Raw genomic sequence first — 11,943 nt, forward strand, 5'->3', positions numbered from 1 at the left:
CCCCAGAGTGATGTTATGATACCAGAACCTGCCCACTTTCCCATTGCAGGTCTGAGCCTGCGATGGGAGAGTGGGTGGGTTGTGTTCTTAGAAACAATTCGCCCACCACCCTGAGCCTGCAATTTTTTACGGGAGACATGGTCCGTGGCTCTGGCCCGTGCAGCCCCCCAACCGGTGGTTCTCCTGACCCCGCGGGTGCCAGACTGGCCAGACTACAAAATAATTCTTTGCCAAATTAGAATGGGCACACAAGCCAATTACCAAAAAAGTGCCTGCCCCACTACACCCCTGCTGCCAACCTCCCTTTTGGTCCTCATGGTCTTCTAGTGACACTGCTAAGGTCACCTGCCAGGAACATTATGACATATTTCCATCAGATAAGTGAAATATTTACTTTGTAGATGGTTTACTTTCCTTTATAGATAGTATAGTTTCAGTATATATCACAATAAGTCATCAGTAATCACTTAATGGCGACATGAATAATTTGTAAGAGATAGTACCTTCTCCATTGACCATAGTGATTGATTTTTCATCAATGAGCACCAAAGTAATGTTGCACTGCTAACTGCTTGACATGTTGGGCTTTATGTTTCATACATCACACAGCTGCACTCTGCACTCCACTAAGTTAAATTATTTAAGAAGTTACCAGTATCTGTGAAAAAAATCTCTTTCCATGTTAAGTGAATTGATAAAAGGTTAAAAATCTGAAGAAAGGAAAATACCACAAATTAGAGAACAGTAGAAAACAGTCTATTGCATAACTTAACCTTACTTGCTGACAGACATTTCACAAGATATGCGGTTTGGTGCAATAGGCAGTTGAAGTCTGTGCTCATCCATAGGCTGCTGACACTGAAATATTGGATGACAATCATTTAAGGCCTATTGGATATCTTGAAGTGGACATCAGGGCAATTTTTCTTTTTTCTTAGTTTTAGGACCAGTGGTTTTGGAATAGAACTTTTGTAAGATTTGTAAAGCTATCTGTCTTGCTAACCAAACACAACAACAAACACAGAGGTAAGTTCAGCAAAGATGCAAATGGCAATAAAATACATTTAGGCCAACCTATACTTTTCCCTGATGAAAAATTAGACTCTTAGAATTAGTACACAAAGGGCAGATTTTCCATCCAAAGGCAGTTGCCACCTGCTGCCTCCCTGGACATGAATTGGTGCCACTTACAGGCCTTTTTTTAAAAGCATTTTGAAGTAACAACAAAAAAATGAAATAAAAAAAGAAATTAAATAAAAAGGAACTGCTTTGCTAGGATTTTGCCACCACTTTAAAATGCCTGCACAGGTTAATTAACCTCTAGTGCCCCGGGGATCATAGTGGAACTGCAGAGTTCATCTGCAGTTCATTTCCCACGGTCATGTGACTGTTGGAACTTTGCGGTCACAGCTGTGACTGCAGGGAATCCACGGGGAACTAGAGGTTAATTAATCTCTGGGGCCCGGGGGATTGCACACTGAGCTGTGACTGCAGGCGATCCCTGGGGCACTAGAGGTTTATAAACCTCTACTGCCCCAGAGATCGCACACTGAGCTCATCAATGAATGCAGCTGTGGCTGCAAGCGTTCAGAAGAATGTGCGATCCCTGGGGCACTGGAGGTTAATTAACCTCTAGTGCCCCGGGGATCTTAGTGAAACTGCAGAGTTCATCTGCAGTTCAGTTCCCACAGTCACGTGACTGAGGGAACTTTGCAGTCACAGCTGTAACTGCAGGGGATCCACGGGGAACTAGAGGTTAATTATTCTCTGGGGCCCGGGGGATTGCATACTGAGCTAATCAATGATTGCAGCTGTGGCTGCAATCATTGAAAAGACTGTGTGGTCCTCGGGGAACTAGAGGTTAATTAACCTCTAGTGCCCCCGGGATCGCAAACAGGCAGATCCCCTCTTCCGATGGTTTCGCAAAATCGGTTCGGGAAAATTTTGCAGAAGTTCGAGGAAATTTTTGTTAGAATGCAGGAGGCATTCTCGCTCATCCCTGGTGGGCACCTGGGAGCACTAACTCTCACTACTGATTGGCCTACATTGTCCACAGAAAAAAATGACAGCCTCAGAATAGAAAGAACAAGAGCAGGGAGAAAGTCTACCGATACAAAAGAAAGAGTTTTTGAACCCTTTTATCATCCATTCTATTAGAACATAAAAAGTTCTAAAAGCGAATAGCAAAAATATTTATTTAATGAAAGTGCCTCTCTCCCTCTGGAAAAGAGAACAAATATTTCATATGCATTGTTGATACTTACAGTAAACAAATGCAAGACTTGTGAAAATCACCAGAATAATGAGCATCCATATTAAGAAAATGACCAAAAACAGTATAAATCGATCAGGAGCTGTAATTGCAAAAAAAAAAACAGAATTGTAAATAAGCTTACAGAATATGAAATACTCCTAATATTGATTTACATTTTTATGAATCCCAGGGGACTCTATAGGGCCATTTACAGTCAACAAGAGTTACACCTGAGCAAGGAATGGTTGATCTTTGGCACAAAGGGTCACAGCACAAAAGAGTGTGCAAGGGAGACGCTTGTTTTAGGGTTATCAGGAGGGTTGGATTTAGGTTTGGGGTTACAGGGAGTTTTATTGCTACTGCTAGCATTCCAATGATGGTTAATGAGAATGTATCAATTTATGAAACATGTCCTAAGTATCCTATGATAAAATAAATGATTATGCTTGTTGGAAGAAGTCACCTTTGGCTGTTGGATTATTCTCCAGCTTCTGTGCTTTGAGATGTTTCATGTTGGCATATTGAATTTCTGAAGAAGAATTCCCTGAAGACAGAAGTACAGACAGAACTTAAACTTCCAGCAATTCAAATACAACCTCCAATTAATATTAATTTTACAGGCCTCTTCCTAATAGCTTGAAGATTAAAGTTTTGCTCAGCTCTGGTCTTTATGGCCTCATAATTTGCTTGCTTCTTATAACTCTTCACAGACTCTTGGAATAAGTGATGGTTAGTACCTAAATGCCACTATTTAATAATCTATCAGAGGAACTGACACTCAAGAATAGAAGTCACTAAGGTATTCGTTTTTTTTTAAATGTAATATTTAAAGAGATGTTCATTTGTTGGTGGGTCATAGATAAGTTGGGTCTGATTTATTAAAGCTCTCCAAGGCTGGAGAGGATGCACTTTCAACAGTGAATCTGGGTGATCCAGCAAACCTGGACTGGATTTCTTCAAAGTCATTTGCTATTTGCTCATAATTTGTTTGAATTCTAGAACAAATCCATTCCAGATCTGCTGGATCACCCAGCTTCACTGTTGAAAGTGTATCCTCTCCAGTCTTGGAGAGCTTTAATAAATCAGGCCCAGTATGTAGAGGGGAAGTAGTAGGTTTGTGAGCTGGTGGTTAATGAAATAATCTGTATTTCCTAGTGCACAGTAACTCCATGGGACATTTCTTATAGTAGTTAACCCCTCATGCACCACAGAGCTGAGATATTGTTATACATCTTCATTTTTAAAATTTAGTTTTTTTTTATATAAAGCAATGAATCTGACATTCAGCAATGATTCACAAATGGAAAATCAATTTCAGTCAATAAAAACATTAATTTAGTTGAATTTGAGATTAACTGTTAAAAAAAAAATAGACCCCTTACTTAAAACAGAACTAAACCTAAAAATTAAAAAATTGGAACCACTCAGGTCCTTTGTCACTGAAGGAACAGGTGATGACCTAACAAAACCAACAAAGTTGTTTCCTCTTGTGCATTGGTTGAGCTACACCTAAGGACTTCAGTGCTTCTGAGTAAGAGGAAGTAAGAACATCAGTGCTTCTATCTTTCTGAAGGATTGGTTGGTCTTTGGTGGGTGTGCAATGGACAAGCTAGTTCTAGGGATATCGGGAGGGTTGGATTTAGGTTTGGGGTTACAGAGCGGGCAAGTTGCAATGCTACTGCTAGAAGTCCAATGTGAATGTTAGCAGCACAGGGTGGTATAATATGATGGATGGAGGTACAGTAAAGGATATTTAAGGAGAATCTTCCCGTTCCTATCTAAAACTGCCTGTCTGATCGCAATTTTTGAACTGTACTCACCTGTTCCCATTCCGTCACAGGCACTGCCATCTTCTTCCTTCTTCTCTTCCATCTTGATTGGCCTGACTGGCATGACTTGACATAACAGGCACGTAGCAGTTCATTCAGTCCTAGCAGCCGTAGGGGAAACCAGAATGCACAGCTCAGTTTTTTTTTTTGACAGCTTAGTATGGCGGTCAGGTAGGTAAGAATGTGTCCATTCATTCATTGGGCTTCCTATCTGATAGACCCTGTAAGCAGCATAACTGAATAGGCATTCATGGCAGGCTGGAAATGCTGCTACTATTTCCAATGAAGCTTTTGAGCATTGCCAGCTTGAAAGGGCAAATGCTTTAATTGATGCCCAAATTGACCTTTCAATTTAAATTTTAAAAAGAACAAGCATTCTAAAAGAAGACTTCATATATTTACCTTTCCGGTGTCCTTTTATCGAAAAGCTTCTGCTGTGACAGCTGTCATTCTCCTACTATACCTTTCAATAACAGGTATACTAATGTCAGTTTGGAGCTCAAATAGCTCAATTTGATTTGGAAAATTCAGATTTTGGATCTGAGTTCTGAACAGCTTTATTGTGATTTAGAATTGACTCTGATCAGAACCATTCAACTACCATTGCTACTCTCCCCTGCACTAGGTGATTAACAAGAACAGGCATTTCGCTCAATGATTAATAAATATTTTGATTGAAAGCACCAAGGTTTTTAGGGAAAAATGTAACTTGATTTGAAGTTTTTATTGAATGCAGGTAGTCCCTGAGTTAAGGGCATCCGACATACAGATGACTCCTGGATACGAACAGAGCTTCCCTGCTTGCTCGTGTGCAGGATGGAGGCTTGATGGGGGGAGGAGAGTGGTTTGGGGGAGGTTGTGGTTGATCTTAAGGACTGAGCTCTTCTGCAACATCTTGTAACTCTTTAATATCCAAGAGAAACTCTGCAGTTATTTCTTTTTGCATATCAAAGCACAGCTTGCTCCAGAAGTTAATATCTAGGCTCCATAAATTTTTTTTTTTTTGCTTTGTTTGTGATTAACTCACAGTGAGGATTTTATACAGTAACTGACACCATGCTGCCTAATAATATGTTGAGACAAACATCTTTCCTAATTGCATTTATTAAAATAATGTACCTGTTCCAACTTACATACAAATTCAACTCAAGAACAAACCTACAGTCCCAACTCGTATGTAACCTGGGAACAACCTGTACAACACTTAATAAAAAACATTTGAATAGTGTACCTTTAGAATAGCAATTATGACCTATACCTAACGTGTAGTAAAAATTTTTCTATTTGCCCTGGACACTGTCAAAAAACATAAAATGGATTGTCAGATAAAAAAAATTGAAAAATGTAGTTTTCACCCAAACAGGAATGATGGGGAAATCTTCTAAAGAAGACACTTGTTCCCCATGAGCATCTACAGCCAAACTTTTCCATTTATTATAAAATAAATACACATCGGTTTAGTAATCAGGGTAGAAATTGATCAATCTCCATTTAAAGTTATCCCAGATCAGCAAAATCTGTATTTTTCTGAACAGGAGTTTAAACAATTATTAAAAAAGTAACCGTAGCATTTCATGGCTATGTTATCAGATTCTTTAGTATATACAAAATATTGAGTATTACTTTTAGTGTGGAACTACTTGTCCTTGTTACAATAAATGTAATTATCAGGAGAAATTTGACATGATCTCTGTTAAAAAGTATACATAATCTTATCTCTAAATTACCTGATTGTGTCTGAAAATCTTCATCTCTCTTCATTGTATAACAGAATTTTATAAGAGGTGCGATGTGGGTCTTGTTTTCTTACACTCTACATGTAAAAGTAAGATGTCTTCACATGTTAAATTTAGATTGTAGGAAGTTATGAAAGGTTTTAGGGAAGTTAGGTAATCAGAAGCAGACAGGAGGCTTATGAAGCAGAATGTATGTTGAGTAAATGGAATTATAAGCAAAGCTAAAAAAAAAAAAATATATATATATATATATATATATATATATATATATATATATATATATATATATAAACAACTATACATACATGTTTAACATAACTTTATAACTCTTTCATTTAAGATTCTATTTTTGAAGAATTTATAGGTAATGGAGATTTGCAAGAAGATGCTTCACAAGGTAGATTGGGCTTTATTGAATAAAAGGTTCTGAAAAAGAAAATTGAAGAGCTAGAGAGTGCTCTGTACTAGAGAAGTATCTTACTGCTAGTATGCATAGTAGGGAATGATGTGTGAATGTTCAGGGTAGGATACAGGGATGAGACCAATGAGTGTCCTAAAACACACAGCCACACAATTCACAATTACATAATGGGAAGTTATTAGAAACTTTACTTATGCCGAGACTGCTGCAGAACTGAGCTTTACTCAGCGGTGTGGTGGGCATGGGTGGGAACGCCGTGCCCTCACTATTTTTGGGAATGGGCACTTGTGCCTAGTCTTATTTTGCAAAAGATTCTTTGGTGGGCTGCAGTTCTGGCCGGTCTACCCCTCCCCATGTAGTCCGGAGAAGGACCTCCGCTGGGGTGGGGCGCACCAGCCAGAGCCGCAGACCATGTCTCTCATATAGAATAGCAGGCTCAGGGCCGTGGACGGGTTGTCTTTCTGAACACAATCTCATCGCAGGCTCAGAGCCTGGGAGAGTGGGTGGGTTGTGGTATTATGACGTCACTTAGTGGTAAGTTTCTTCCCCTTTGTGTCACGCATAGGTGGGCATGTACAGTAGGATGGGCACGTACCGTGCCCCCTTTTCTTTTTTTACAACTACACTCTGGCTTTACTGACTTTACTTACTGAGTGCTAAAGCTCCATAATGTGTGATCAGTGGGCGATCAGTGGCCAATGTCTATGAGGTGGACATGTAGAGTATTCAACATTCGGATATTGTCATGAGAGTACACGACAGCAAAAGAAAATATAAGTATATGATAAATATAGGTATATGAAATACCTAGTAATATGATAAGTATGGAAATGCCAATGTTTTGGCGTGCTCGAGGAGGGATGGAGGAGAAAGACCAGTGTGTGTGTGGCAGGCTTTGGAGATACTATCAACTACATTGTTCAGGGGCCTGCCTGTGTAGGTATTTGTACTGCATAGTTTTGGTAACCTAAATGAAATTGTACAGTCAGATAGCTGCATGTAACATTATGTTTATTTGAAATAGTTATTGGTGGACAGATTATTTGATTTAGTTTTATTAAATTTTAAATTTTCAAAACATTTTATTTTACAAATGTCTAAAATCATTGCACAATGCAATCTACCTTGCATAATTTCTATCCCACCTAATAAAATATTAGTTAACGATCGTAAGATTACAATCATTATGCTTTAGATTTTATATGACTTATTATTATTTTTCTTTCTAGGTAAATTTATGTGTCCTTGCATAAGAATTCTTGTTTCTATTAGGGTATCTTAGTTTAAAAATGAAAAAATAAACACACACAGATGGTTTTTAACCAAATTTTTCACATGCACTATTCAATATTCAAGGAAAGTAAACAATAATTTATTATTAAAATTATTTATTAGAACATATTAATATCCAAGAAACTGAGATATCAATTCAATTAATCAGTTCTAGAAAATAAGACATTCATTGGACACAGTAAGCAGCCTAAGTAAATCACACAAAGGAACACACGCAATAATGATGAAGAAAGTGAAGGGAAATCCAGAATTTTAGAATTGTCCCAGAAGAAGACGTAAGGGAAAATCAAAATTGAAATTTGCCCAACAGTGACGGACAGAAAAAAAACCCTAACAGGTAGTTTTTTACCCTTTCCCACTCTATTTAAAGCCAAACAGATAATAAAAAGAAAAGAAATATAAATCGAAATCAATCACATTGCTATCCACAATTTCATACATAAAAAAAAGCACAAAAAATCCAATTTTATGATATAACATTAGGAATAAAATAGTAATAGATTTTTAATGTATAAATGTGATAAACATAAATTAAATTATTACACATGAAACACTTGAGAACAACAGGCTTTGGGGTATAGAACACCTATATATAATTAGAATTATCCCATTCAGAGCAGCAGTGCCAGCAGAGCGGATGGCTTAGTACCATTACATTTTACAGAATATATTTTTTGAAATCCCTAGAGAAAAGAAACTGCAGAGAGTAACTGAATGATATCATGTCAGTCTCTTCTCACAGATGGCAAAAATGGGTAAATCGCAGCTGTTGTCATTCCATTTTCCTTCAGCAATCAAGTGAACGCAGTCTTCTTTGTTTGCAGTATCATTTGGCTCTCCTTTACGCCAAGAACTGCCAGAAAAAAATGATGAATTACATCACAGGTCATTATATTCTACATTCATTTGCAAGCAACAGTTAGCCACTTAAAAAGTTTAAAAAGTATAGCTGTCAAAAAAATTTTATATAAACTCAAAAACAAATAATATAAAATTGATATCCACTGCAGTTACAGATACAGATGCTACCTTAGATACCTACGTTTCAGTAATCAATAAAAATACCAAGAAAATGAATGTAAAAAAATACATCCACATATTTAAAACATTTTTCTAAAAGAGGAGAAACAAATTTAAATCACATGGGTTCAGTCTACCCACCTTCCTTTTTTACAGCTTAAAAAATGTGTACTTTTAAGTTAGTTATGTTTTAATTTAACCTGGGAGACAGAGATCATCTTGTACAAATAGGTATTTCAGCAGGAGTTGCAGTTTACTAAAACTTATCTGAGGTTAAACAAGTGAAATAACCAGTATCTGAGAAACATTAAAAAAGCCTGGTGTTTGGATTGGAAATATTGAAAAATATAGTATTGTGATCATTCCTTGGCCATTTTCCTTAGGCTTCACATATAAAATAAGGCATCTGAAAGGTGTGCTTAAGTTGCCTATTTTTTGATATCATAAGTAATTTTATAATGCTTTAACACACACTTAATCAGCTTTTCTATTTAAAATAGAAAATCTCTTACTCGTAAAACCCCACACACCAAAAACGAATGGTTTATGAAACTTTCAAAAAAGTTTACTTTTTTAAGCAGAACTAAACCCTGCCCCCGTTCTGAGGCAGGCGTCGGCATCTTATTTCTTGTCTTCCTCCTTTCTATCTTGGACCATCTTGATTGGCTGTGATGGTGTAACTCCTGAGAGATCATTTGGCCCTGGCAATCGCAGGGGAAGCCAGGATAACTTGGTATCAATTGCAGTTCAGCAAATTTTGACAAAGAGACAAGGATCAGGCAGGTATAAATGCTTACTGCAGAAAAGAATGCAGAAATGTCCCTTTTAGCATTAAAGCCATGCCTGATCACAAATTTGCTAAAATAGGAATTATAGGTTCAATCTAGCCACTTTGGTCTCTTTTTGAAGTCTTCCAGGAGGTAAGGACAATGACCGGGGCTGACTCAACATTTTCTGAAGGCCTCCTCCATCACTAAGTGCTGAAACCAATAGGTTTTAATGAAGGCTGGGGTCTGGTGTTATGCTCAGAAGTTTAAACAAAAAAAATCAGAGCTTCTGATACACTGTTCTTTACAAGAGCCTTTAACTGCTTATAGAGCGATCTATTACTGGATGATGCACAATTTACATTTACATTACTATTAGTTCTAGTTGTTTATTAGCTAAAAATGGCCATGTGGCTAAAGCCTAAATAGATGAAAACATCTATTTCCATAAAATACAGTTTTCACCTAGTTATTCACTTTGCAGGCATTCCATGCCTGTGCCAATTTTAGCTTTTTAAGGGGACAAGGTGCATTTTCATGCAGGATCACCGGGTATTAGGTTAATAAAAGCCAAATATGTGCTTCCTAAACATACACTACATTTTCTCTTTTTATAAAACATACTTAGAAATAAATTCCTAAATGTGAACAGTTCTAAAAGGTGTGTGGACTTGTACAATAGAGTTAACCTATCCTAAGTGTATGAGTCCAATCTGCACCAAATTGAAACATTACAGTAAACTTATGACTTACTGGTATGATAACGCAGTGCCATCAACCCAATGAAATGTGTTTTCCTTCTCCCTATCTGTCAACCCAATCCAATAATGTTTCCCAGAACCATGCTTGTCTAAGAAATCCTGTAAGAGAGAAAGAATAAGAGTAAAAATGTGTTCACCACACAGTAAAGTTTTTATCTGCTAGGTAGAACGCTAGGCAGAGATCTGCATTGGCAAGCCCAAAACCAATAACACAAATTAGAAGTCTTGCAACGTCTATACATTCCCTTTTCTAGGGGTTGAACATTCATGCTCATGTAATTGCAACATTTCAAAAACCCAAAAACTCCAAAACCCCTAACATATAGTATACTATATATAGCGATATCAGACACCTATTCTGCAATCTGCATCTACAAACACAATGGATTTTCTTGCACATACAAGCCTATGTAATTAAAGCTTGCTTTAGCGCCATAAAAAATTGGAATAATATAGATTCCATAGTTTCCCAGTGACTCATTAAGCCATCTTCCCACTGCTTTCCAGTAGACTTCCATTGCCACTGAGAAAATTCTCTATACAGCAGTGATTCTCAGTCAGGGTTACATGGAATTCTAGGGTTTCTCCTAGGTTGCTAGGGATTCCTTGAGCAATGACCAATTTGTGCCTCTCAGATCAGGTACCACTGACACCACTGATCTTTTTGGCTATCGTTAGGGGTGACAATCTTCCCAATGGTCAGCAATGAAGAAGCCATTCTTGCTGTGACCACCAGGCCAATGTACAGTAAGCTGTGGATAATGTATTATTGTCAGGGTTCCCCTATAATAAAGTCTGCTATAGAGCGTCTAAAGTTTACTTGGAAAGTGGTAAATAAAAAAAGAAGAATTCTCTGCCCAGCGGGGACCCAGACAGCAATAATAACATGACCTGGGGCAAACTTTTTTCTACTCTTTGTAAAACTAAAACAAGTTCTACCTTTACATATTCTTCTACTTTAACGTAACAAGTTTAAAAGTTGATACAGAACAATGATAATGTATTAAATGACGTACCTGCTCTTTCTGGTTGTTAACTATTACCAGATGACTTTCTCTGTTGAGACACAACATCTCAGCTTTCTCCCATTTGAGTTGAAAGGTAGAGAAGAAATAACAATGTCCTTCAAATTCCAGCCACCCACTCTCACAGGAAGATGCTGGCCAAAAAAATAATATGTAAGTACATCACAACATTAGGAGTAAAAACTACAATTCCAGAAAATTCCAGAACAATCAATTTGATAGCTAAATAAAATTAATAACCAAATCAAGATGAGAGTTGCTAAACATAAAAAAGCACATAAACTATATAAAGATTTTTTATGAAATTACCAGGTTTAAGGTTTAAAGAATTTTAAAACTAACAATAGGATCCATGCACTAGACCTATCTTTTAAATAAGCCCAAGCACTCTCTGCTGACAATGGCTGTTTACAATAAAGGGAAAGGAGAAAAGTATTTATAATGTGTAGGGGACTGCCTTTTTCTGTCTGCTAGCTGAGTTGTAACGTTGTAAATTGCAAATAAAGTTGTTGAAGTGTTTCCTACCCTACCAAGATATAAGGAAATGCAGGAAGTACAGGGGCAGAGATAAGACATGTGCTCGGCCAGGGTAGGTGCCTGCATCCCTTCCAGAACACACTGGCCCTGATTCATCAATAAAATCCACGATCGCTGGAAGCGCGAAAGTACGCGCGACCAGCGAGCGCAGTTTCACGGGGTCCGGAGTCCAGTGCGCTCGTACACTCGCCTCCTCACTGCCAGCCGGATTCCTGGCTTGATAATAATGAGCAATAGGGAGCGCGAATCTGCCAATTAAGGCGATTAGATTTCAGCTGCGCGATTAAGGAGGATCTGTTA

General features: G+C 37.7%; 2 protein-coding genes across 3 annotated transcripts in view; both read right to left on the minus strand.

The window, feature by feature from the left end:
• The window catches only part of LOC140323013 (CD209 antigen-like protein C), a 14,345-nt gene extending 8,422 nt beyond the window's left edge, over positions 1 to 5,923 (minus strand). The window contains exons 1-3 of one of the 2 annotated variants that reach the window (XM_072399725.1): positions 5,811 to 5,923; positions 2,718 to 2,798; positions 2,265 to 2,354 (exon numbers count right to left, since the gene is read on the minus strand). In XM_072399725.1, the coding sequence (XP_072255826.1) occupies positions 2,265 to 2,354; positions 2,718 to 2,798; positions 5,811 to 5,844 (205 nt within the window). In that variant the 5' untranslated portion in view covers positions 5,845 to 5,923. Of the gene's footprint in view, positions 1 to 2,264; positions 2,355 to 2,717; positions 2,799 to 4,074; positions 4,176 to 5,810 lie in introns of those variants that run through there. The other variant, XM_072399724.1, reaches the window with a different exon arrangement.
• A 1,688-nt stretch (positions 5,924 to 7,611) lies between these two features.
• The window catches only part of LOC140323014 (CD209 antigen-like protein C), a 20,277-nt gene continuing 15,945 nt past the window's right edge, over positions 7,612 to 11,943 (minus strand). The window contains exons 6-8 of the mRNA XM_072399727.1: positions 11,098 to 11,240; positions 10,074 to 10,180; positions 7,612 to 8,386 (exon numbers count right to left, since the gene is read on the minus strand). Coding sequence (XP_072255828.1) covers positions 8,254 to 8,386; positions 10,074 to 10,180; positions 11,098 to 11,240 — 383 coding nt within the window. The 3' untranslated portion in view covers positions 7,612 to 8,253. The remainder of the gene's footprint in view (positions 8,387 to 10,073; positions 10,181 to 11,097; positions 11,241 to 11,943) is intronic.

The sequence above is a fragment of the Pyxicephalus adspersus genome, chromosome 2 (assembly GCF_032062135.1).
Source record: "Pyxicephalus adspersus chromosome 2, UCB_Pads_2.0, whole genome shotgun sequence".
Classification (NCBI taxonomy): Eukaryota; Metazoa; Chordata; class Amphibia; order Anura; family Pyxicephalidae; genus Pyxicephalus; species Pyxicephalus adspersus.